This window comes from Semicossyphus pulcher, unplaced genomic scaffold (genome assembly GCF_022749685.1).
Source record: "Semicossyphus pulcher isolate SPU_LCO1_2020_fin unplaced genomic scaffold, fSemPul1.0.p SCAF_15, whole genome shotgun sequence".
Classification (NCBI taxonomy): Eukaryota; Metazoa; Chordata; class Actinopteri; order Labriformes; family Labridae; genus Semicossyphus; species Semicossyphus pulcher.
In genome coordinates, this window is record NW_027211659.1 from 21,150,668 (window position 1) to 21,174,136 (window position 23,469).

Genomic DNA, 23,469 nt, shown 5'->3' on the forward strand with positions numbered 1-23,469 from the left:
TCTTAAATTACCCCTGAATCCCAAACACACATAGAAACACACAAACAGACACACAACAAGCACAGCTAGTGGCTTTTGGCTGCACATTACACACGCTTAGCCTCACATTTTTTACTTTATGATTCAAGTGCACCACCAAATGACTAATTGTCTGTGTTTACCAGATGCCGGGCAGAGGACCAGAGCACCGGTTGGCACCACGTTATGAAGAGGTGGAACGTCAGTATGCCTCCTTACCAAGGTACTACTTCTTCACCTTACCGTTTATAAGGAGTCTAAATGGGAAACTTTTTTACTGCAGGTATCACTGTTCTTCTCTCCTCTCTTCTTCTCTCTTTTCTTTTCTCCTTTCCTCTTTGAAGCCTCTAATTAAATCTGTGTAGTCGGCGTGTCCCTGGAGGCCCCAGTGTCAGCCAGGAACTCACCTTATCCCCTCCCTGGGGAACACACACTCAGACAGGCGCTGAAAACTGATCCCTGACTCCTACATCTGCTCCCCCACCAAAGTTCACTTCGGTTTACGCACAATTAGTAGTTCTTGAAGTCATTATAAGTTGTTTCTGCTGTGTTTTATTTAATTTTTATGTTATAAATATCTAACTTGGGGCCTTAGCTGTCATAGCTTGTGTCTGCATATTACATTGAATGAGGGAAGCAGCAAATTTCAATATTATTTCGGCTTTTGTTACCTTTAGAAAAAATGGCTCCAGTTATAACTCTTGTGTTCCTGGCTGACAGTCGCTTTCGTTTTTAGACTGTTTGCCTTCATCTGAGCGTCAAATCTTTTCTTTTTCTTTGGATTCTCACTTATTTTTTCCGTGGAAGTCGCCACAGACACCCAGTCTGTAATAATGCAAATGCAAAGGCTTTCATCAGTGGGCCATAGGTTCAATCACCATTGCGTTGCCTCATTTGGCGATAGATAGTGACTTAACAGACATTTATTTAAATGAAAATCTTTGAGATTATCACTTTAAGAGAAGCCTCTCAAAACCGCATTTCTTAACAATTAAACTTCCACCTTCTCAGCTTCCTGATAAGCCCCGTCTTTGAGAGACTGGAGACTCTAGTCTCCTTTCAGTCAGTCTATCATCTCCCACCTTTGATTTGACGGTTGAAAGTTGATGTGACAGGTAGGTAGAGGAGGCAGTAGAGTGATGTCTGGTCAGACTTGGGAGGACTGTCTCTGTCCAGCACGTGTTAGCCTGCTGCCTGATGCATGTTGTTGTTCCCCTCCCTAATATGAGCCAACACCAGAACAATAACTGCTCCCTGAGTTTACTAATCCATTCTTGATGGATTCCTTTAATTTATGTCTCATGATGTGTTTTCTTATATAATCAGATAAATATTCATGTCCAGCATGGCCATAGTTGTTTAAAACATTGTGTAAAATTGGCTGGAACACGCATGAAACCACAGCTGTTCTCTGACAATTCAAACAGCTCAATGTGAGTCGAGGACGTGTTGTATTCTCCGACCATCATCAGTCACTCCCGCTCTTTCAGCGACTCATTTTTCATTTGCAACCTTTCCACTGTCTGTGAGGCCTCCACTTCAGCTCCCTTCTCCTTCTGCTCTCTGCCAGTATCTGTACATCTCAATGTTTTTTTCTGTACTTTCTTATGTCCTTCCTTTCTGGCTCCAGTCTCCAACGACTATTCCAAAGACTACTGGTACTGCAGTAATGTACTTAAGTAAAGCCCCTCCACATGCCTGGTATCACTGTTCTGTAAACGCTTATCTAAAAATAAAATGTGAAAATAGTGTCAACTTTAACGGGAGAAATGCTCAGAGTAGTTGTTACTAGCTTCTTCTCACCTCATTTTATTTTGCTTCTAAGAACCAACACCTCAGCAGACTAACAAGCTGACAACAAATGTTTGTTTGTGTGTGTGTGTGTGTGTGTGTGAGGGAGGGAGAGAGAGGGGAAGTCAGTGTGTGGATTGACGGACAGAAGTTAAGAACGTTAGGAAGTTTATAGCCAGGTTCCCACCCTTGTGAAAATGGTGAGAGATGGCTATTTCACACCTCCTTCTTGTGTGTGAGTGTGTGCGTGTGTGTGGTGTGTGTGTGAGAGAGAGAGAAAGTGTCTGTGTGTGGGTGATGACTTTGGCAGATGGGAGCGAGAACACTGATGATAGTTTTGAGGTCTGGCTGTGGTATCTGAAAAGCCTTGGGAAATTGGACACACACACACTCACATACAGTACACCCTGTCTCTGTTTCCACTTTCAGACGGCGCTGTAATCCGAAAACGCTGTGCCAATTTTACATGTAGACCTCATGTTTGAAAAGTACCCACGAGTCTTTTTGCCATAAAAGTCACCCTGACAATCTGCCGGCTTACGACCTGGTATCAGTCCTGTTACATTTTCAGTATGGCTGACGTGTGATTTAAAACTGCTGCTGCAGGAGGCTTTTGCATGAAGTATATTAAACCAAGACAAGGAAGATATATTTTAAACCTTGTGGATTGAAAGCAGCAGATTTGATGCTGCAGAAAGTGACTTTTTTATTAATTAAATGGCTGCCTTCATTTTATGTGTTAGCCAACAGTAAACAGGCCCATAGGTACATGAATGTATTGCCTTGTGTTTCATAAGCTGTGTCTTAATTCAGGGGCTGCATCCCTCGAAGGACGCAGTCTGCGAAGGATAAGTCATTCTTAGCCTCTGTAGACCACTAAGGCCGAACTGAAATGAGACATTCTGGTCTACAGAAGATTTCCTGTTTGCGTAAGCAGCTGTTTCTGCCCTAACCCTTGAGTCACCAAATGCCACTCCTGTTGCCGAGCAACAGGTTGCTAATGGGCTAACTAGCATTCCTATCACTAGCTAAAACTTAAAATTGTATTCCTTGGAAGCATCACCATCTTGTTTGAATTGGCGAGCAATGAATCTCGGGATATGTTGGGCTGCGAAGGATGCACCAGATGGATCCTTCGTGGCCCGGGAAAAGGAGGAGGTATTTGTCGGCCGCATCTGAAGGAGCCTTCGAAATTGCACAGCCTTCGACGCGCCGCTGTGATGCAATCGGCCTTCATATACATTCTTTGAAGGATGCAGTCCATGAATTGGGATACAGCTATAGTCTCACATAGCTGATGCCAAAACTTTTTTCAATACAAACCAATTAAAAAGCAAAATAAATCTGTTACTATAAAGACTGATTAACACAAAAATGCTTCCCCTCTCCAAGACTTTATGTCCAAAAAGGATTCATGTCCTCCTCCTCCTCCTTCTCCTGCAGCATCTCTGTCTGCATGTTTCTCCTGCTGTCAATTAACTCAAGAGACATTTCAGTACTAGAGAGTGTTTGGAAACCACATACAGGCTGCTGACCTTATCAAAACATATTATTTCGCCACTGGCCTAGAAATAGCTTGCAGGCGTGTGTGTATCTAGTGTCTGCATGCCTGTTTACCTGTTTGCATGTGTGGTAGGAACCATGTTAGTATGTTTGTAGAGGTGTAGTGTGTGTGTGTGTGTGTGTGTGTGTTTGTGTGTGTGTGTGTGTGTGTGTGTGTGTGTGTGTGTGTGTGTGTGTGTGTGTGTGTGTGTGTGTGTGTGTGTGTGTGTGTGTGTGTTTGTGTGTGTGTTTGTAGATTCCAAGTGAAACCAGAAATAGCTGCAGGGGTGCTTAGTCAGGTACAGTATATTTGACTCAAAGTCAGTTAACTGGAGCACTGGGTGCAGTGTTAGTGTGAGTGTGTGCGCTGTATCGCTGTGACATAAGATTTTGATGGCTCTAAAATTAAAACATGACCCTGCAGTGGATGATGTTTCCCTGCCTAAAGCACAAACACTAGCTAACAAACTGTCAGCAAATGTCAGAGCATGAAATAGAGCCGTTGAGGGTATATGGTTTAATTTTCTTCTCCCTGAAACTATTACAGGTTTTTGTAATTAAATATATCAGAAAAAGACACAAAAGCATAAAGTCACCTTGGTTAAGAGTAAATTAAACATGATTTTACGCTTGTTTGTTTGCAGTTATGGACAGTTTACTGCAACAAAATCAATGTGTATGTAAAATAAAACCAAGTTAAATGTTATCTGACGGAGTATACGAATGTGTGCATGATTTCTTCCACGTTTCATGCATTCCATTAGAATATTCTGTTCTTCACTTGCTCGTACATTCAGTGATATGATCTGTGATGATCTCAAAATTAAAACAACCTTTACTCATATACTGTGATAAAATATTTTTAACCGCTGAGTTTTCATGAAAGAGGAACTTAAGCAACATAGCAATTGAAAGAGGAGATGAAACAACTGTGGGTGTCCTTTCACTTTAAGCCCCCCAAGGACTCCTCACACAGACATTTTCTTGAAATTACCTCTCAATCCTCTTAACCCCCATCCTCCACATCCCGTGATCTCACTGTATGTCATCATATACTTATACTTCCCTTTCATCTCACTTTTCCCAGTATTGTTATTATAGTGAAACAAAGGACCTCTGTTGAGATTGTGTCCCTATACCTATTTTTTTTAACTTGGAGAACATTTGTTTTGAATTGAGATTTTAATTTTTGTTTTTGTGCTTCAAGAGCACACATTTTATATAGTTGGACATTTTAATCTTAGATAGACTAACTAACACAAAGATAAAGGGAGAGGTGTATGCCATTACTGGCTGGAATCAGACCTGGAAGTTAACATTGTGTGTGTCTTTGACCACTTACCTCTTATCCTTGTGTCAGTGTTTAAAGAGAGCGAGTTGTGGCCATTCAGAGGTCAGTAGATGGCCATCACAGTGTATCTATGTTCAACATTGGCAGGTTAGGCTCCGACCATGTGTGCACTATTACGGCACACATGGTAGGGGCACACATTCGTACACAGCAGGAATACACACACACACACACACACACACTGGTAGACAAATTTCCTCCCATAATATTCTTAATGCTAAAAAACAAAGGAGAAAATACAAATCATGTGATAAATAAGATTTAATTTTACTTAATACTACAGTAAACACAGCAGACTCGTTTTACTGTTAACAAGGTAAGATTTTGCCAGACATGTTGAGCTCTTTAATTCAATCTAGAAACAAAAGTAAAGAGGAACATGAAGAAAAACTTTTGTAACCTTAAAGATGGGAGGACAATAACCATCGTAATGACAACTGATAAACATGGAAGTGTTAAATCCACTCATATCCATTCACTGAAAGACTGAACCCCTCCTGTGTGTTTTCTGCTGGATGGTGGCGCCCCTTTCTTCCGTAAGCCTGCATTATGAAGCTGTTAGTCCTGAACATGTGACTTAAAAGCACAGGTGTGACTGTGTGTCAGCTTTGATTAAAAACATGATTTTGCTCTCAGAGGACTCCTGTTGATAACAGCGATCGGTTGTTCTAAACACAGCCTTGACCCAATTGGATTAGCCAAACACCCTTTCCCATTTGTCCTTGTTATTACTCTTATTGGATTAAAGAGCCAATCAGAATTCCTGTTTGGGTTTCTGGGAAGGTTGTCCACTTCCTCATTACAATGATAATTAGATGATTAGTAATTACAAAGCAGATGTTGTATTCAGTCTTGCACTCTGTCTCCTTTACTTATTTACCATGATTTATCCCCCTCCACTTTGCATCAGTCTCTACTTAAGCCCCTCCCCTCCTCATTCTATCTGAACTTAGGGTGAAAAGGACACTGTTGAATATTGTTTCACTTTGCTGAGCAGGGAAATGAAATGGGAATGTCTCTCACATTTCTCTCTGTCTCTCTTAAGAAGACCTCCCAACCAGGCCGGAGAGTTTCCCAGACCACTTTACAACTGCTGCACAATCCAGCCCATTGTCCACTTGTTTTTCTGTGTTTCTCCGGACTCATCGAGTCTCTGCTTGTTTGTTAGGCATGTAGGAGACCCCAAGCAAGACCCTGCCTCTCATGGACTGCCTCCCCCTCCTCCTCCCTCCATCTCTCTTATTCCCTCTTGACCCTATCTTGTTCCTGGCTTCTAGTGTTTCTGATGTGTTCACCCGTTGTTGCTTTAAAGAGTTCTGCTCACATCTTTGATCTTGATCATGGACTCTAAAAAGTTGGGTTACAATCTATAATCTGTTGCAGAACCAGTGGGTGCCTGCATGACAAGAGCAGGATATGCTTTCATATGTCTTCACCCCGGGGTGAGGGAGGAAATTTGTCTTTCAGCCCCCCGGCAAGTGAATGTTTAACAGGTTTTTTTGCAATGATGGAGTTGAACTGGTGTTAAGTGATACTGTGCTCATGTGGAGTGAGGCTTGCTGGAAGAAGTGAGATATACACAAAAACACATGTTCATGGTGGCAGAATAACACGCAGGTGAACCCTATCCTACAGTTGATCACTCAATATTTACCCATTTGAAAGTTTGTATCACATCATCCTTCAGCCTGTTAAGAATCAATCTTCCGTGAGGGCCGTTGATGGTTTGCCTATACTTTTTGACAGTTAACTAATCACCTACAATGTGTGAAATACATCAAGGAAACTACACTATTATTTATGTCTGTACAAAGAACAAAAAGATGGGCTATGATTCAAACATTTCAACAGTTGCAGCTGTGAAATGTTAACATCTGGCAGCAGCCTAATGACCATCTGCCGTCCCTGTGCGGCTACAACCTCCTTTTTTCAGAATTTCTCAAAGTTGTATTGAATAGTTAAATGATAATTAAATGTGTAAAAGTTATTTTTGCCAATTACAGAAACTGTTAAATGCAACATGATGTGTGTGCAGGATGTGTTAGCTAAAATCTAATTCTTTGAACGCACCATCAATTGTTATGATGATTTATGAATCTTTTAAAACAGGAAGCAGCTCATATTACTGCAACAGGCAGGGGTGCGACAGGAGAATACAGCAGTGTGGGTTGTGTGACACAGATTTATGTTTAGCTCAAATATCCTAACACATTATTATTATTTTTTATTTTAAATAATGTTCATTTTTAACAGGAGGTATTTTAGCGACAATATATTATGCAGTTGCTCCTTTATAGATGTAGTGCAAACCATAACTTCATAAATTCTTAAGTTGCCACACTATAAAAGCAACCTATAGAATCTACTCAATAAAACTAACAATTTGCACTTTGATTTATTGAATACATTTACCCTAAGTTTTGAGTGAAGAGTACTTCATACACTAAAATAAATTTTACTTATTTCCCATTAGATTACACGACTAACTTAATAAAAATAAGTTGTAATAACTCTTGATTGTAGCCTATTGCTAGAATGGGATTTCACAGGGCTGACACAGAGAGACAGACAACTTTTCACATTCACATCTACAGGCAATTTGGAGTCACCAATGAACCTAACGAGCATATCTTTGGACTGTGGGAGGAAGCCAGAATACCTGGAGGGAACCCAAGCATGCACTACGTCTGAACCGGGATTTGAACTAGGAACCCTCTAGCTGTGAGGCGACAGCGCTAACCACTGCACTACTGTGCAGCCTTTTGGCAATTCAAGATGTTCAAATAAAAATGAATTACAATCAACAAAATTAACCTGCTCGTGTTAATTTACTTACTAAACTGTAGTGGCTGTGGCTTAGTAGTAGAGTCGGTCGTCTCTAAATCGGAAGGTTGGGGGTTCGATCCCTGACTGCTACAGTCACATGTCAAAGTGTCCTTGGGCAAGACACTGAACCCCGAATTGCTCCCGAAGGCATAGCCATCGGGTATGAATGGGCATAAATCTGAATGGAGATTGGCACTTAGGCCTTTGCGATCAGTGTGTGAATGTGTGTGTGAATGGGTGAATGAGACATGTAGTTCAAAAGCAGCTTTGAGTGGTTGAAAGACTAAGTGCAATTTAAGTACAGTCCATTTACCATTTACTAATATTTAGGAGAGTCAGCAAGTGTAACCAAGAGAGGGCTACAAATTAAAATGTATTATATGCAGACACACCAAATACAAATCGTCTGGTATATCTAACTAATTAATATATAAACACTTTCATTCATTCAATGATACACAACAAAATGTTAATGGCACACCGACACTGGCGATACTCGCACCAATTAATCCAACCCTGGCCTGCAGCCAAGAACAACCGTCGACGCGTGTGCACTTTGCAGTACAGGCCCAGGCCCGGTATCTTTGGATAGATTTTATTATTATTTTTGGTTGCAATTGTTACTGTTGAAAATTAAGTAATGCAGGTAAACATTACTCATTTCAATATATTTCACTTGCTGACTTACATTATTTTAGTATAATTTACACAATTTGCATGGATTTTATTTACTACCCTCAAAAGTCCTTTTTTTTTACAGAGCACACAAACACTGAAGACATGTTTGTGCTCATGTTTTAAAAGTCATTTTTTAAGAATCCATGACCATACGTGTGTGTGTGCAGGGCTTCTGTGCTGTCTCCAACCTCCCTCTAACAAGTCCTATTTCAGAACTCTTCATCATGGACCAAATTAGTGGCTATTGAGGGATCGTAATTTTGTCAGCAATTTGTATCCTGTGGTCATGCACAGAGCAAAATGTCCCCAGCTTGAAGCCATTACGTCTTGCTGAGGGGAAACCTTATTGGCTCAAGATGTGAAATAATAGAGGCTATTTGAATGGGATATGGTATAATCAGTAATGGATTTCTTGATGTTTCAGGAAGTCGCCTACTATAAGGCCTGTAAGTGGTTATGTATGACACTGCCATCACTTACATTTCTTACTATAGATGGACACGGCCCATTCAGGTGCAGCTTAAATGGGCCAATTCATTGCAGACGTGATCAATCTGTGTATATGGCTGGTGCACAGTCAAATATTTAACAGTTTATATAGCCAGCGAGTTGGTTTGCACCATTTAACGTGACTCATGGCTTAATTTAATGTTTCCATTTTGTGGACATTCTGCCTGCATCATTTCCTCTGATATTAGAGCTCGTGAACTTCTCTACTTCTGCATTTCAGATCAGTCACAAGTCATATTTAATCACCCTTTCTTTGCTTGCAGATAGTCTTTGCTTTTGTTTGGCAGCTTTTTAATTTAGTTTTTAGAGGTGAGATTGCATTGTGGTTATTGTTTGCCTGGAATCCTGATGAAGGACAAAAAATCTTTAAAAATGTAGTTTGAGGGAAGAAAAATGTGGAAACAAATCAAGCTTTTTCAACACAGCTATATTTGCACCTTAAAAATAAATTACTTTTTTTTTTTTTTTTTTTCAAAACTTATTTCAGAGAGAAATTTAACAAGTTTTTGTCATGCCGTCACCCCTATGTTTAGGTTTTCTCCCAAACTTTTAAAACTATGTGTATTTAAAAATGTATTAAAAAATATTGTCTTGTCCTTGGTTTGTATCTTCTTTAGCTGCTGCACAACAGTAGGATACCTTTTTGTAACAAAGTAGCTCCCAGCCATCTGCTCTAATCCATCTATAAGTAAGTTGATCACATTTCATTTGGACTACGTCTTGCTTCATGAACACTCGTCCTTCAGGGTAGAGTTGTTTTGATGAGATTAAAAGCAAGCGAAAAGAAGTTGGAGTTACATATTTGTTCTTGTAGGTGATGGTGTAGCACAGGAAGCTTGTCTTAATTTGTTGATTTGTCAGTTCATCTCTCATTTGACATGTTGATGTGTTTTTGAGGAGCCGCCTGAGTTCAGTTCTTCGTCTCTGCACATTTTTGGTCGTAGCTTCAGCGCTCAGTTTGTAAAATGGCATGGCCGTATTATGATGGGATGCAAAACACCACTCCAAATCCCTATTGTTCTGCCCTCTCTGTGTTTCCGAGGCAACAGTCTCCTACCATCTGGAAGGCCCTCATCCCTCAGTTCCTCTCACTTTCCTCTAATGGGTTTCTCCTCTGTCCTTCTCCCATCTCATTTTCTTTTTCTTTCACTACTGTCTGTCTTTTTATTCTCTCAGACGTGTTTTTTTTTTACTTTTTTGTGCTCTAATTTGATTCGCTCTCCTGTTTCCTCCTTCCTCACCGGGGCTTTTTCTCCTACTTTTTACTTGAAGTACTTACCTTGTTAGCGTACTCTTTCATTTTCTCTACAATGCACCCTTTTTATCCACCCGTCGTCGTTTTCGTCTCATTCCCTGCTGGCTTTGTCTTTTTTTTTTCTTTTAACACTTCAGCTGTGTTCTTTAATACAAAAACTCTGTATTACAGTACACTGATACACACATGGCTTATTTTTGATAACACACACCCACTAACACACACAGGGGAATGTAATCATGTTAGTTTCCTGGACTGGTCAGTTTGTAATTCATGAAATCCAGACAGATTAATCATATTTGACAGAACTTTATTGACAAAGACAGATAGGAGCCCCTGAAAGGTGTTTAGTTTCATTCATACGTGAACTGTATGAGCAAGCAACCGGGAGTGTGTGTGCGTGTGTGTATGTGTGCGTGCGTTTGTGTGCGTGCCCCTCTAAAATAGGGCCCATTATTCTCAGCAGATGCTGACCTTCAGCATGCCAGTTCTCTGGAGGGCAGCACTTGTTTCTCTGCCTTCTTTCTTCTCTTCTCCTCCATTCTTCCTCCCTTCCATTACTTTTCTTTGTTGTCCCTCCCTTCTCATTTTCTGCTCCTTTCTTCCTCCTCTGTCTTTCATGTTTTTCTTCTGAGCTACACAAGACGTCCATCTGGGAGGTTCAATCCCTCTTGCTTGTAGTTACCATTTGTCATTTCTTTTTCTTCAGCTTTCAGCTTCTCATGCTAAAGCTGATTTGTGGAAACCCTTCTGTTCTCATCTTACTCTGTAATTACATTCCAAGTATCTCCCTCTCTATATTCCTCTATATTCCACCCTCATGTTCACCCATTCACTAATACACAATGTGTACGTATAATTTTGTCAAAAGCAGAGGTGTAGTAACGATTTACAAATACTAACATTACTGTAATTGAGTAGCTTTTTTGTGTCCTTTAAATTTTCAGTTTGTAATTTTACTTGTATTTAAGTATATTAAGTATGAAGTAATTCAATACATTTATTCATCCATCCATTACTGGGTAAAATATTTGTATGGATATTGCGATCTAGAAAGAAAACCTGACTTGGACCAGACACCAATCAAATGCATTGCATCAAAAACAGGCCAATCAGAACAAAGTGTCACACATTGCGTCAAAACAGTGGTGCCGGTTGATTTTCACTGAGTCGGAAGCAAAGAAGGAGAGCTGGGCTGCAACCACCAGCCCGACGCATAACGCGAGTGAGCCATTGGACAGAAGAGAGTTCAGAGGAAATGCCACCTTTGACACAGACTGAAAGAAGTTTTTTGTTTAACCGGAAACAGCCGTAAGATCGCTCTCTTCAAAGCCACCAGACTCCATTGACAAAACAGTAATTTTACCTCGCAGAACACGGGACTTGCTGGAGTGCCGTTATAACACACGTTAGTTCGGAACAGTTTAAACTAACCGTTTAAAACACCACACGCTAAAACAAACAAACTAAGATGGAGGCAGCGGTAGACCATCAGCAAGTCCTGTGTTCTGTGAGGTAAAGGTGAAGAGAGCGATCTAACGGCTGTTTCTGGTTAAACAAAGGATCTTCCTCTTTGACAAAAGGTCCATCTCTCGTCATTTTGGTACTAAAACATGTAAACATAGGGCCCAGGTTTGATAAGTATTTGTTTACATAGGATGCATGTGTCAGGTAACCTTGGCAAAAGGAGTTTATTATTATCAGCGGGGTGGGAAAGTAACTAAGTTACTTTTACTTAAGTACTTTTCCTTTTGCTTGAGTACAATGTCAGTCAAATAACAGTACTTCTGCTTAAGTAGAATATTTCAGTGGTCTTTACACCTCTGGTCAAAACAGAGTACATGACATTAAGCATTATAAGATTGTTGGTACAAAGTATTGTAAATGCTTTTGCTGAAATAAAATGTAGTGCACTCTGCAGTAAATATGGAGTGATTTCAGCCTCAGCCCTGTCTTTCCTTCCTCCTCTTCCTCCTTTCCTTCCTGGCTCAGCCCTCTGTGATCCGCAGCGTTCACTCCTCTTTGTCTTCTGTTTATGCAAACTTCTTATCCTCTTTAAATTCCTCTGCCCCTCTGTCCTTTGCTCTGTTGTTGTTTCAAGGAATACAGATGAAGATTGTATTCTTTAGTGGTTTGCTCTTTGCCTGGAAAATCCTTGTTGGCCAGTCTTTTTAACACAAATTTGCCCCTGCTGTAAAGTCCTTCATAATATGATTTTTGGCACGTAGTCAAAAACAGAAAATTAGCATGCAGGTCAAAAATTGGATAGCATCTTCATCTTAGTAAGGCTCAGTGATAATCCCCAGTTGAATACTGTTCGCTCTTTATTTTTTTTCCAGATCTTAACCCTCCAGTCAGCCTGTCTCACAAACAACATTCAACTCACATGTGCTTGGTATTCAGCATTAGTTCACTAGCTGCCCTTTGTTGACCAAGGTCAATAAAGCACAGCAAGTCATATTAAGTGAGATGTGACGAGCTTGCACTTTCTTGTTGTCCTTTTTTTGCATCAGAACTGTTCACAGCCATTAAATAAGTAAGAAGAGGTAATTAAAACAGTGAATACTTCCTTCAAAATAAAGTTATTAGATATGTTTAACAGCTTTAACTGATAACAATAGTTTGTCCAAGCTAACTTTTGATAAAATGTGGAGTTCATGTTTTTCCAGATATACATGTATATCCATTGATGACTGAAAAACCAACTGCGTAGGAGCCAAGGTTCAACTGTAGAGTTCAGAGTTTAGATTAACAACAACAATTGCAGCTCTGTCCTGCTCCTTCATTGGGTTTGAGGAACGTTACACTCCAGGAACTTCAGTCAAACTTGCATTAGACTGTGTTGCATTTGCCAAACTCATCGTGCATTCTTCTTTAAGTTAATCTTGTAAAATTAAGTTCCAGAGTTTCCAGAGCTGACTTATAACAGTTGATGGCTTGTTAAACCATTTTCAATCTTTTTGCTTTTTTAATGCCTTTTTAAAATACATACATTTACCATCCGAATTGATGTGTTATCATAGAACAGTCATAAATTAGCTTATAGCTCAAAATAATATGTTTAAAGTTGTAATCTCGTCAATTTCAGTTCCGTTCTCTTTGGCAATAAATGGTTTTGCGGGAGCACACTTCCCAGATATCCAGACAGTGTTGCATTGTGATGTCCACGGTTGGCTCCGACTCTTGATTTTCCTCTCTGATGGTCCCTTTCTTTTTTGGACTGTTTGCCGTCAAAATTTGTTTCTTTTTCTTTGGATTTTCACTTATTTTTGAAGTTGTCTCTGTAATCATTGATCTTTTCTTTTTTTGTTCAGCCATAGTAGATTACTGTATAACTGGCAACACTTGCAGAGACCGGAAAAACTACCGCTTTACACACAAGTGTGTTTGTTGCGTCAGCTCCGCCTACCCTCTCTGGCAGACCAACCACTGCTGGATGATGGAAAACGCCGCTTGTGATTTTTTCCACAAAAGTCGCATCAGTCATCCAGTCCGCAGATGGCTTTAATTAGCAGGCCATAGGCTCAATCTTCATTGTGTTTCCTCATTCGGCTATAAATAGTGACTTAACAGACTTTTATTTCATTGAAAATCTTCTAGATTATCACTTTAAGAGTGTAGTACCTCTTTAAATCAAAAGTCAAAGTGCTTTGTTACTTGTCCAAATATGTTTTTTTCTAATAAGCGTCTAATATAATGTTAATTATAAATATAAATATACAACTCTACTTTACAGCTAAAGTCATAATTATAATAATGTTATAATAATAGGGCCACCAAGCACTCTCCTGTGTACACAGATAGCCCTGTTTCTTAAAATACATCTGCTAGGGGTCGTCAGCTGGTGAGGAGTTTTTGTCTGGAGGATGAACGTTTAGTTTTTCAGCATGATTTCATGCTTTTTATGTGCATATTTAGAACCCTTTTACCATCTTTTTTTCTTTCAAATGAATCACCTTGAAATATTAAAAAGTCAGCTGGAGACAAAGCTTTCAACAAGCACATAATTAAGTACTAAAAGAAGCCTACACTAGCTAGCCACAGCTAATTTTGTTTACTACTGGCTTACGTTGCAGGCCTATTGTGTAGAATATAAAGGCAAAATCAGCAGTTTTTAACCGCCTTAGTGATGTCTTAACATAAAACATTAAGATAGCTTTGAGTCAACTGGTGTTGCAAGGTTATCAACAGTCCAGTCCTCAACCAAATGGTTGTTAACTTCACCAAATGGTGGATGATAGTCTGATTGTTATGTCTATGTATTTGGTATGCTTCCTAATCCTGGCTGATAATACCCTTCCTTAGCCTTTGACCCTTTCCTCTGAGGGTTTGGTGGGAACTGATGGAGTATCATGTGACTTAAAGGGGTCTGGGGTTTGGGGTCTCTTAACACACACACACACACACAATTACCAACACAAACCACATTGACAGCTGAACCAACAGAATACCATCTCTGACATCCACACGCAGGCCAACAGTATGTAACCACTTAAGCATAAGTAGGAAAACAGCTTAGTGTCTTATTGGCCTTCTCCTAATAAAACCGAAGAACCTCTCTGTGCTGCTTCAGGCGTCTCTCTTAATGACTCAGCTCTGTCTTGTTAGGAGTTTGTTTTTACACTTCTCACAGTTACCACAGTTCCAGATGCTATATACTGTACCATACTGTAGGCTCACACATCAGCTGTGTGTGGTTTTACTTAGCCAAACAAAGACAACTGTCAATCATGCTGCGTGCCTTCCCTTTCTGTGTGATGCCTAAAACTCTGCCTGCTTGATGCGGTGGAAACACATTGTAGTAAAGCAGTGTTCATTTTGGCAGCTGTTTTAGATTTAGTCTTAGTCTTAAGACGAAAATGATTATTAGTTGTAGTCACATTTTTACACTTTATAGTTTTAGTGTAAAAAGTATAAAAAGTCATTTTTATCATTACTTTAGTCAAAACATTTTCTCTCTTTAAACTAATTCAATCAGCCTTATACAGCTTTAATCTGCTGTACAGCGCCGTCCTTTAATTAATTATTTCCTGACAATGTTCTCCACAGCTAATATCGATCCTCAGCTGAAGTTATGTGTATATGGAAACTTTTGGAACGTATCGTCACGCATGTAAAGACACAGAACGAAGCCGTGAAGTTGCAGTAGCACAAACTGCACATTCCTCTCCTGCCTTATTTGCAGCAGCAGTGTTCAGTCTGACTGTTTGTGTGGAAAAGCGTCAAATGACGTGTAACACACCCCTTTTTCTGGCACACAGAGCCTGAAGCAGAAAGCCAGTTAACAGATGAAGTTCACAGCCACCTTCGTGATACCTGTTTGTTTTGCGTACGTTGTTGTCAAGCTGCCACTTTGGGACATCATCACCTGTGTGGCTGGTGTCCTCAGAGTTTTTATTATCAACGATCTATTTTTAGATCATCAACGTCACGTCTTCGGCGAGGAATAAGTGGTTGTTGGCGAACATTTATTATCAAAATTTTATTAACAGTGTAGTAAACCTAGTAGTAAGGAACAACACACGCTGTAATTATATCTCAGCATCCCCATGATGATCAGGTGATAACATTTGATTTTGAAGGACTTTTCCGCTTGATTCAGGAAAGTCAAAAGCAAGACTTTTTTCTCTTAAAATTGCTGTTTATTATATAATATTATCAGTTGAGGGCATCTAAAGGCGTAGTTGTCTACCTAAGAAAAAATATTTTTTATATATAAAGACATTTTGACTGTTGGCAGTTCTATTAGACATCTGTAAAGTTAATTTCAGAGATAATCAATCCTATAATTTACTGTATATTGAGATACTGAGCTCACTAAGCAGTTCAAAATGAATATTAAACTTAAAAAAAGAAGCTGTGACTCATGTTTCATTTTCATTCCAGTGCAATCTTCCTACAAATAAACGCTCCTCTCTTCTCCTACTCGTCCTGAAGATAAAATATTCCTCCACCCTTCATTATTTCTCACTTAGGCTTTTATTGCCTCATTGTTTGGACTGTGATGCGTCTGTGATTAAAGCTTCATAATGAAGTATCACATTAGGAAGATGGAACTTAGTTAAACTTAGTTTAACTCCAGGGACATTAGATCACAGCGGCTCCATTTTCACTGCGCCTCACCAAATGACATTACGACAGCAGTTGTGGAACAATTTGAGCTATTAATCTGTTTTATTACCGCACTGTCAAAAAATCGTGACTCTCATTGACAAAGAATCTGACACTGTTGAATGCAATTTGAATATATGAAGTACTTTCCAAAGCTCAAAGCTAAAATCAGTTTTAAGTGCACATCAACACAAGGTGAGGACTCGCTACTATATAGACTCATAAAGAAATAACTGAATTAAAGCTGCAGTAGTTTATCTTCTCTTCTTTCCTTCGCTCCTCTTACACTCACTTTGAATATCACTCCTTACTTCCCCTTTATATCCCTCCCTCCTCCCTTTCTCACCTCCTGGAACCCTCCCCCTCCCCCTCTCCTTTTAAACTTTTCCTCTCCTCTCATTTTCAGGCGACTTGTTGTTTGTGTTTGTGCTTTGCTTTTATTGAGACGATCCATCTGTGAAGCGGCTGTCATTGGCTCTCAGGAGTTCTTTAATGTGTTGTGTCACAGTGCTGCGTCTTGTGTCTCCTTCTTAAAGACATTTGTGTCTCTCTTAGACAGGCTGGGATGAGCGATGGCTATGACTCCGTGAGTGTGTTTCCACTGGTATAACAGCTGTATCCAGCCCTTCAAGACGAGTTAGTGAAAGTGTGTGTGAGGGAGCGAGGCAGGTGCAGAAGACGTATAACGACTCCTTGTTTCCTCGAAAATCCATCAGAAATCTCTTAAATACCGGGGAATTAGAGCAGCTCACATTACTCTCAATTACTGTCAGTCCTGCAGAAATCATTCCAATTATCCTTTCAGATATATAACCTGTGTACTCTGACTGCTCTATCTACATAAGGTTAAATAGGCCTCCCCTAAACAGGTATTGCATAGTTGATTTCACTTCAAAGTGAGCCCCCAGTGGCTTTTGTGTTCTGCTTGGAAACTTTTCAATTCTTTCGTTTTGCGTTGATTACTCGCTCTATTGTGTTAAACTAGATGTTGCATATGCCAGGAAACTGCTCTCATTCATTACATCTGTTTGCATCTTTCTATCTGTCTCTCTCTTACACACACAATAGCACAGATAGACACACACACAGAGACCACCAGCCTCCTCATTTGGTCTTAACTCCTCTCCAGCTGTGTGCCAATTTGCCTCCTCCAGAGTACGTGTGGTTTGGGAGGGGGTGATTAGCAGCTAGCAGTGCAGTTAAGCTATGGTTTTCTTTGTGTGTGTGTGTTCTCTGTGTGTTTATGCATGACATTTTTTTGTGTGTGTCTGTCTACATAAGTGTTTTAGTTCTCATACTGTGTGATTTTCTGTGTGTGTGTGTGTGTGTGTGTGTGTGTGTAATGGCTTCCATCCTCATTACCCTGTAATCCCCAGCTGCTGTGCTGTGCTGACTGGGTTCCTGGAGGGAGAATTCCAAACTTGCCACCGGATTTACAAAGAATTCCCTCAAGAGCCCACTGGATTTCCACTTTATTCCCAATATGGCAACTCTCAGGAGTTTCTTAGGCTGTGACTAATAATTATTTTCATTATCAGTGGAAATGTTATGTTCACTTATGACTAAAACTCTGAAACCAGTTAGAAAATTGTGCATTTGACTTGTGTCAGGCCAACAGTCCAAGAGATACAGTGTCTTATTAAAATGATTTATGGCAGGGATTAGTGGAATACTTGCATTCGACAGTCTGCTATTTCTGTATAGCATGCTGCTACAGACAGAATTCTGATTACATGCCTGGTTGCTATGCAAGTCATATCAATCTGTAGAAAGAGATCTGGTACATTTAACATCCGCCCTTTTACTGTGTCACAGTGGGAAGAAAAGAAAAGAGGAAAACAGCACAGCAAAACCAGGAGAGATTTAAAGACACATGGAGCTGCACGACAGAGAAATCAGAATCGAAGAGGACAGACATACTGAAAAACAAAGTGGAACAAACAAAGGGGGCGGAGATTAGCGTGTCGACACAGGTTTTGTGTTCCCATCAATGCTGATCGGAGCCGAGGCGATAATTACTGCAGAGGCATTTGACCCGGTTCTGAATGCCGATTGAAGCCTTTCTCATTCAGCAAAAAAGCCGGGTGTTAGCGGGTGTTAGTGGGTTTAGACAGTTAAAAGGCAAAAACCTCAATCTGATGCTGCAGTGGTTCATGCGGTCGCCTACACACCATCAGTGGATATGTTTAGTTTAAGAAAGAATCTTTATAGACTTTTTTGTTGCCATGGAGGTTATTCAACATAAAAAAATAATAATAATTTTGTAAATTAATAAAGAAAGTTTAAAGAACCCTTCAGGCTAAGATAAGCCCCCTGCACCCGTAGGATCGTGCGTCACTGCCAGGGTTTCTTTCCACTTTAACAACTCGCTCTCTGTACACTATCCATTACCAGGGTCTGGAGGGGTTTTTTTAAAAATGTATTCCGATAGAGTTACTAATTAGCTGTTAAAAAGGGTAATCAGTAACCTAATCCAAGTATCACAATTTTGAAATAACATAACCGATTACTTTCAGTTACTTTTGGATTACTTCAATACTAAATCTGCAATTAAAGACAAGAGAAAATTAATTTCAATACTTTTGTAATTCACAAATGCCCGTTTAAATTGAGAGCAATAATTATGCGCATTTAAATGTGCTTTGTTATGTATGCTGTTCACACAACTTCTTTAGTGTGAACAGCAACTACACTACTACTTTAACTGTCTGTTAATGTTTCTTTAAATTAGATGTCGAGTCCTTGGATAGTGGCAGCATTTTCACAGGAAGGCACAACTTGCACTTACTTTGATATTGCTCCCATTTTCTCCTTTGAAGACAAAATGATGGTGAAAATTCCACCCAGTGAAAACATTTTTTTCACCATAGGCCATGGTAACTATAGACTGTTGATGGCAACTTTGAGAGCATCTTTGGTATTATATCGACTTCATTCTAAAATGTATTTTAAAATTGTAATCCTGCTAGTAATCCCCATTTTTAATAAATTAATTTGTAATCTTATTACCTCTTATTTCTGTAACTGTAACAGAATACAGCCATTACTTGTATTCTGTTACTCCCCAAGCCTGTCCCTTACATGAAGTTAAATAAAACTGCAAAAAGCTATTTTTCTTCAATCTTAATCAACCTGCAACTTACTCAAAAATCAGCTTATCTTTACTTTTTATTTTTCCAGCTATATCCAACTCCTGTTAAACCCCAAGCTTCTCAGAGATCTGATTGACTGTCAGTGTTTTCTATGTTGTCTTTGATTTCTTTAAGATGAGTATAACATTGTCACAAGGCAGAGATCCCTCCCCCCAACACATACATCCCTTATTTTCTTCCGTTCTCATTTTTGTCCTATTGATTTGTCACAAATACAAATAATGGTTAGTACATTTTACAGTGTACAGTTTACTTTGTTTCGACATAAAGACATCTAGTATTCTAATGAAGCGAAATGATTAAAAGCATTAAAATGACAATGAATCATTGCACATCAGGTGCAGCTGGTTATGTATAGGACATGCATTTGCTTATACATGCTGCTGACAACGCATGTATTCATGCATTCATTTACAGATGCATACTGACTGCATACTGCTACTTAATTTTATCTTCCTCACATATATACTTCCCTTCATACCCTTGATTTTTATCTGTATCGCCCCTTAATAACTCCCCCTTAACTTTTATTTTACACTTTCTATTTAAATCTGTCTTCTTTCCTTTCAGTCCTTCCTTTTCACCTCCCCTCACCTCTCCTATGCCCTTATCGCTGCCTTGGTGACATTATCTGGCAAAGTGCTGAGTGACAAATTGACAAACTCATTTACACAGATATATAGGCTCAGAGATGGCTACGCAGATTAGCTTGCTACCCAGACTTGTAGTCATAAAAAGAGAGAGAAAGACGCAGACGCAAGCATGGACGCACGGGGCAGCTGGCAGACTGACGTGTTGGTCGGTTTTCCAGCAGGAGAGTAGCACACAAAACGGGTGTGGATATCAAAAATGAGACATTCGAGACACGAAGCTGATTCACTTACAGCAAGTGACATACAGTAAGTGTAGCAGAATAAGTCGAAAAAACCAGAAGACGTATGAACGACAGGTTGACAGGAGAGTTGACAGAGAAGCAGAAATGTTATGTGTGTGTGTGTGTGTGTGCTCTCATACACACACACACACACACACACACACACACGCTCAAAGCGGATATGGAGCCAAGAGAGGCAGAAGCAGACATCCCAAACATGATGGGCATGTAGCTAGTTAGACTCTTTCCACTGCTGACCACCCAAATTGACACACACAGGCGTCAGCGTGGAGACCACCAGCACTTTGTGTGTGTGTGTGTATGTGTGTGTGTGTGTGCGTGTGTGTGTGTGTGTGTGCGTGTGTGTGCGTGTGTGTGTGGGTGCCCTCTGTGCAAGTATTTATGTACAAACCTGCTGTGTCTGATTCAGTCAGTCTGTCTCTGTGGTTGGGTGCACATGAACATTATCTCCAGGCAACAGGTCAACTCTGCATTTGGTCGTAGGCTGCTGAGCCCCACCCACTCAACTATGCATATCAATGCTAAGTGTCATTATGATACTCTGTGAGAGTAACATGATTCTGCTGTGAACACATTTAAACACAAGTGCATGCTTCAGCACACATTATTTTCAAGTGTATTAATCAGAACTGTAAGTAAGAATGAAATAAAAATAGGGATATTTCACACATGCACACATTTAAGCCACGTTTATGAACATGCTTGAATGGACATACAAAAATAACATGCGTTTGATTCAAGGGAGGTTTGAAAAACAAATAAAAAAGGGGAGACGGGAAATGAGGCTGATTAGTAGATGGAGAAAGGATGGGAAAGAAATGCAGACAGATGAAGAGACAGAAAGACAGAGAGATAAAATGTAATACCTCATAATGTGAGCTATGTGGATGACACATGTTTGTGTACTTGCTTTCCACTGGGCACAAGACATCGATATCTATTAGCAGGACTGGACTGGATTACCACAGCTGTGTGTGTTTGCGTGCATGTTAGCTGAGCCCTAGTCTACTTAAAACTGTCACATGTCACTTATATTGTGTTGCTATGTGATCTTTGGCTGGGACTGGCTGTTGGCTGTTTGTGTGCCTCTCTTCCTCTCTTTTCCAAAATAAGTAGTTTTCAGCAGGTTTTCATGAATATTTGATCCAATTAGTCAACAGAGTTGCTGGAGAAACTGGCAATAAATGCAGCATTAGAATTTGCTGATATTTTTCTTATTAAAAGTCATGAAAAGAACATCACAAACAAACAAACGGCAAACTCGAACATGATGTTCACAGTGCCAGCAGGTGGTTGATGATTTGTTTTATTTTGAGCGATTTGGTGCAGAGAGGGAGGTTCAAACTGCATCTATGTAGTGGTGTCATGCAGTCAAACATGTTTATTTCTCTTCACACAGGTTCATGTCTTAATAAAAATAATAACAAGATGCCCACAGATTCTTTTTCCATTAACCACACAGTCGAAACAGCCATAGTCCTTCGAACATAATAGTACAAAAAAGTGAAATATTGTCTGTTTTGAACATTATGATGTGATTTATTGTCATTGACCTCACATTTGCAAGGGAAAAGGAAGCTCAAAACTATTAACAAGAAGGCACTAACTATTTTCTAAGAGATAAGTCATGGGAAACTGCATTTTCCTCAATGTCAGTCAGTTAAAGTTAGGGTTGCCGCTTTATTTTGGGGGCAATTTCTGTTACATTTGTTGAAATTCTCTTTACGTCTCGACAGCAATCAATAAATCAAGTGATATAAAAACGTACAAAATCTGGTATCGGTGGCTGTCACAGGTCTGTAATTGGCCCGTCTAATCATTCCATCGGAGTAAATGAAATTATTTAATGGCTTACTTGATTTTTTGTTTAGCTACTTGCTAGTGAGATCCGAATGGCTGAGAAAAGTAGTTCCACTGCACTCCATGATGAGTGAGGTAGAGCACATTCATGTGTCCGTAGGGAGTGGCAGTGAAATTTCTACACTTGGATAGTTGCCTACCCCAGATTTAAGGGAGCGATTTCACCTGTACTGATCTACCGCTGTTTTTGCAGTGCAACTTGAAAACACTTAAAGCTGTAATCTCGAAGATCTCAGTTTCGTTCTCTTTGGCACCTATGGCGATAAATGGTAATTGTGGGAGCACACTTCCCAGATATCCACACAGTGTTGCATGTGTGACGTCCACGGTTGGCTCCGGTTGTAACTCTCGATTTCCCTCGCTGATGGTCGCTTTCCTTTTTAGACTGTTTGCCTTCATCTGAGCGTCAAATTTGTTTCTCTTTCTTTGGATTTTCACTTATTTTTGAAGTTGTATCTATAGTCATCGATCTTTTCTTTGTTTGTTCAGCCATAGTAGATTACTGTTTATTTGCGGACACTCGGCCTACCCTCTCTGGCAGACCAACCTCTGCTGGGTGATGGAAAACGCGTCACTAACTAGGCGCCGCTTGGGATTTTTTCTGCGAAAGTCGCACCAGACACCCAGTCTGTAATACTGCAAATGCAAAGGCTTTCATCAGTGGGCCATAGGCTCAATCACCATTGTGTTACCTCATTCGGCAATAGCTAGTGACTAAACAGACATTTATTTAAATGAAAATCTTTGAGATTATTACTTGAAGAAAAGAAATCTCACTTCACATGCCATCATTTGTTTTTTCTCCAGACGAGGTCCGTTGGATCCAGCTGACCACCCCATGCAGCCCTGGTCAGGTCATTACCCAGGACCTCCTCAGGCCCCACAAGGATACCCTCAGTCCCCGTCCTACCCTAACCCCAACCCTGGACCACCTTACTCAGGCTACCCCTCCAGCCAGCCATATGCACGGCAAATGGACCCCCGGGGCATGGACCCCCGGGGCATGGACCCCGGGTACTACCCACACCCAAGGTAATTAAAAGCAAGGAAGTTGCTTCATATCTTATGACCCATAATGCTGTGGACAAATGTTATACTCTGAAATGAGTCAGAAATTATGAGTTTTCTAAAAGTTTTTGTGAACTTTGCTCATTCAAAAGGCTAAAATTAGCTTTTATCACTCTGTTTAATCATATTTTAATAAAGTTTGACATTTTGTCGTGTGCTCGTAGCTCCCAGCAGAGAGGCCCCTTGAGGCAGGATGTACCCCCATCTCCTATCCCTCCACTTAGAGGTCAACGGTACGACACTATGACGCGTGGAACTGGGGGTGGAGGCTACAGGTAGGGGATCTGTGAGTACAGATGGTCCAAGAAATTCCTAAATCCTAAGTTGATTAATTTTAACACCTGAGGAGTGTTTAAAAATCAATATTTTAAAATGCACCCTGCACATTTTAAGTAAGGCCACAAAAATCCAC

The 23,469-nt window shown here is 40.0% G+C and overlaps 1 protein-coding gene across 4 annotated transcripts in view; it reads left to right on the forward strand.

The window, feature by feature from the left end:
* pard3bb (par-3 family cell polarity regulator beta b) overlaps positions 1–23,469 on the forward strand; it is a 235,392-nt gene that overhangs the window by 207,101 nt on the left and 4,822 nt on the right. For 3 of the 4 annotated variants that reach the window (XM_069662799.1, XM_069662800.1, XM_069662801.1), the window contains exons 23-25: positions 165–241; positions 22,797–23,021; positions 23,222–23,332. In XM_069662799.1, the coding sequence (XP_069518900.1) occupies positions 165–241; positions 22,797–23,021; positions 23,222–23,332 (413 nt within the window). Of the gene's footprint in view, positions 1–164; positions 242–22,796; positions 23,022–23,221; positions 23,344–23,469 lie in introns of all 4 variants that reach the window. The other variant, XM_069662802.1, reaches the window with a different exon arrangement.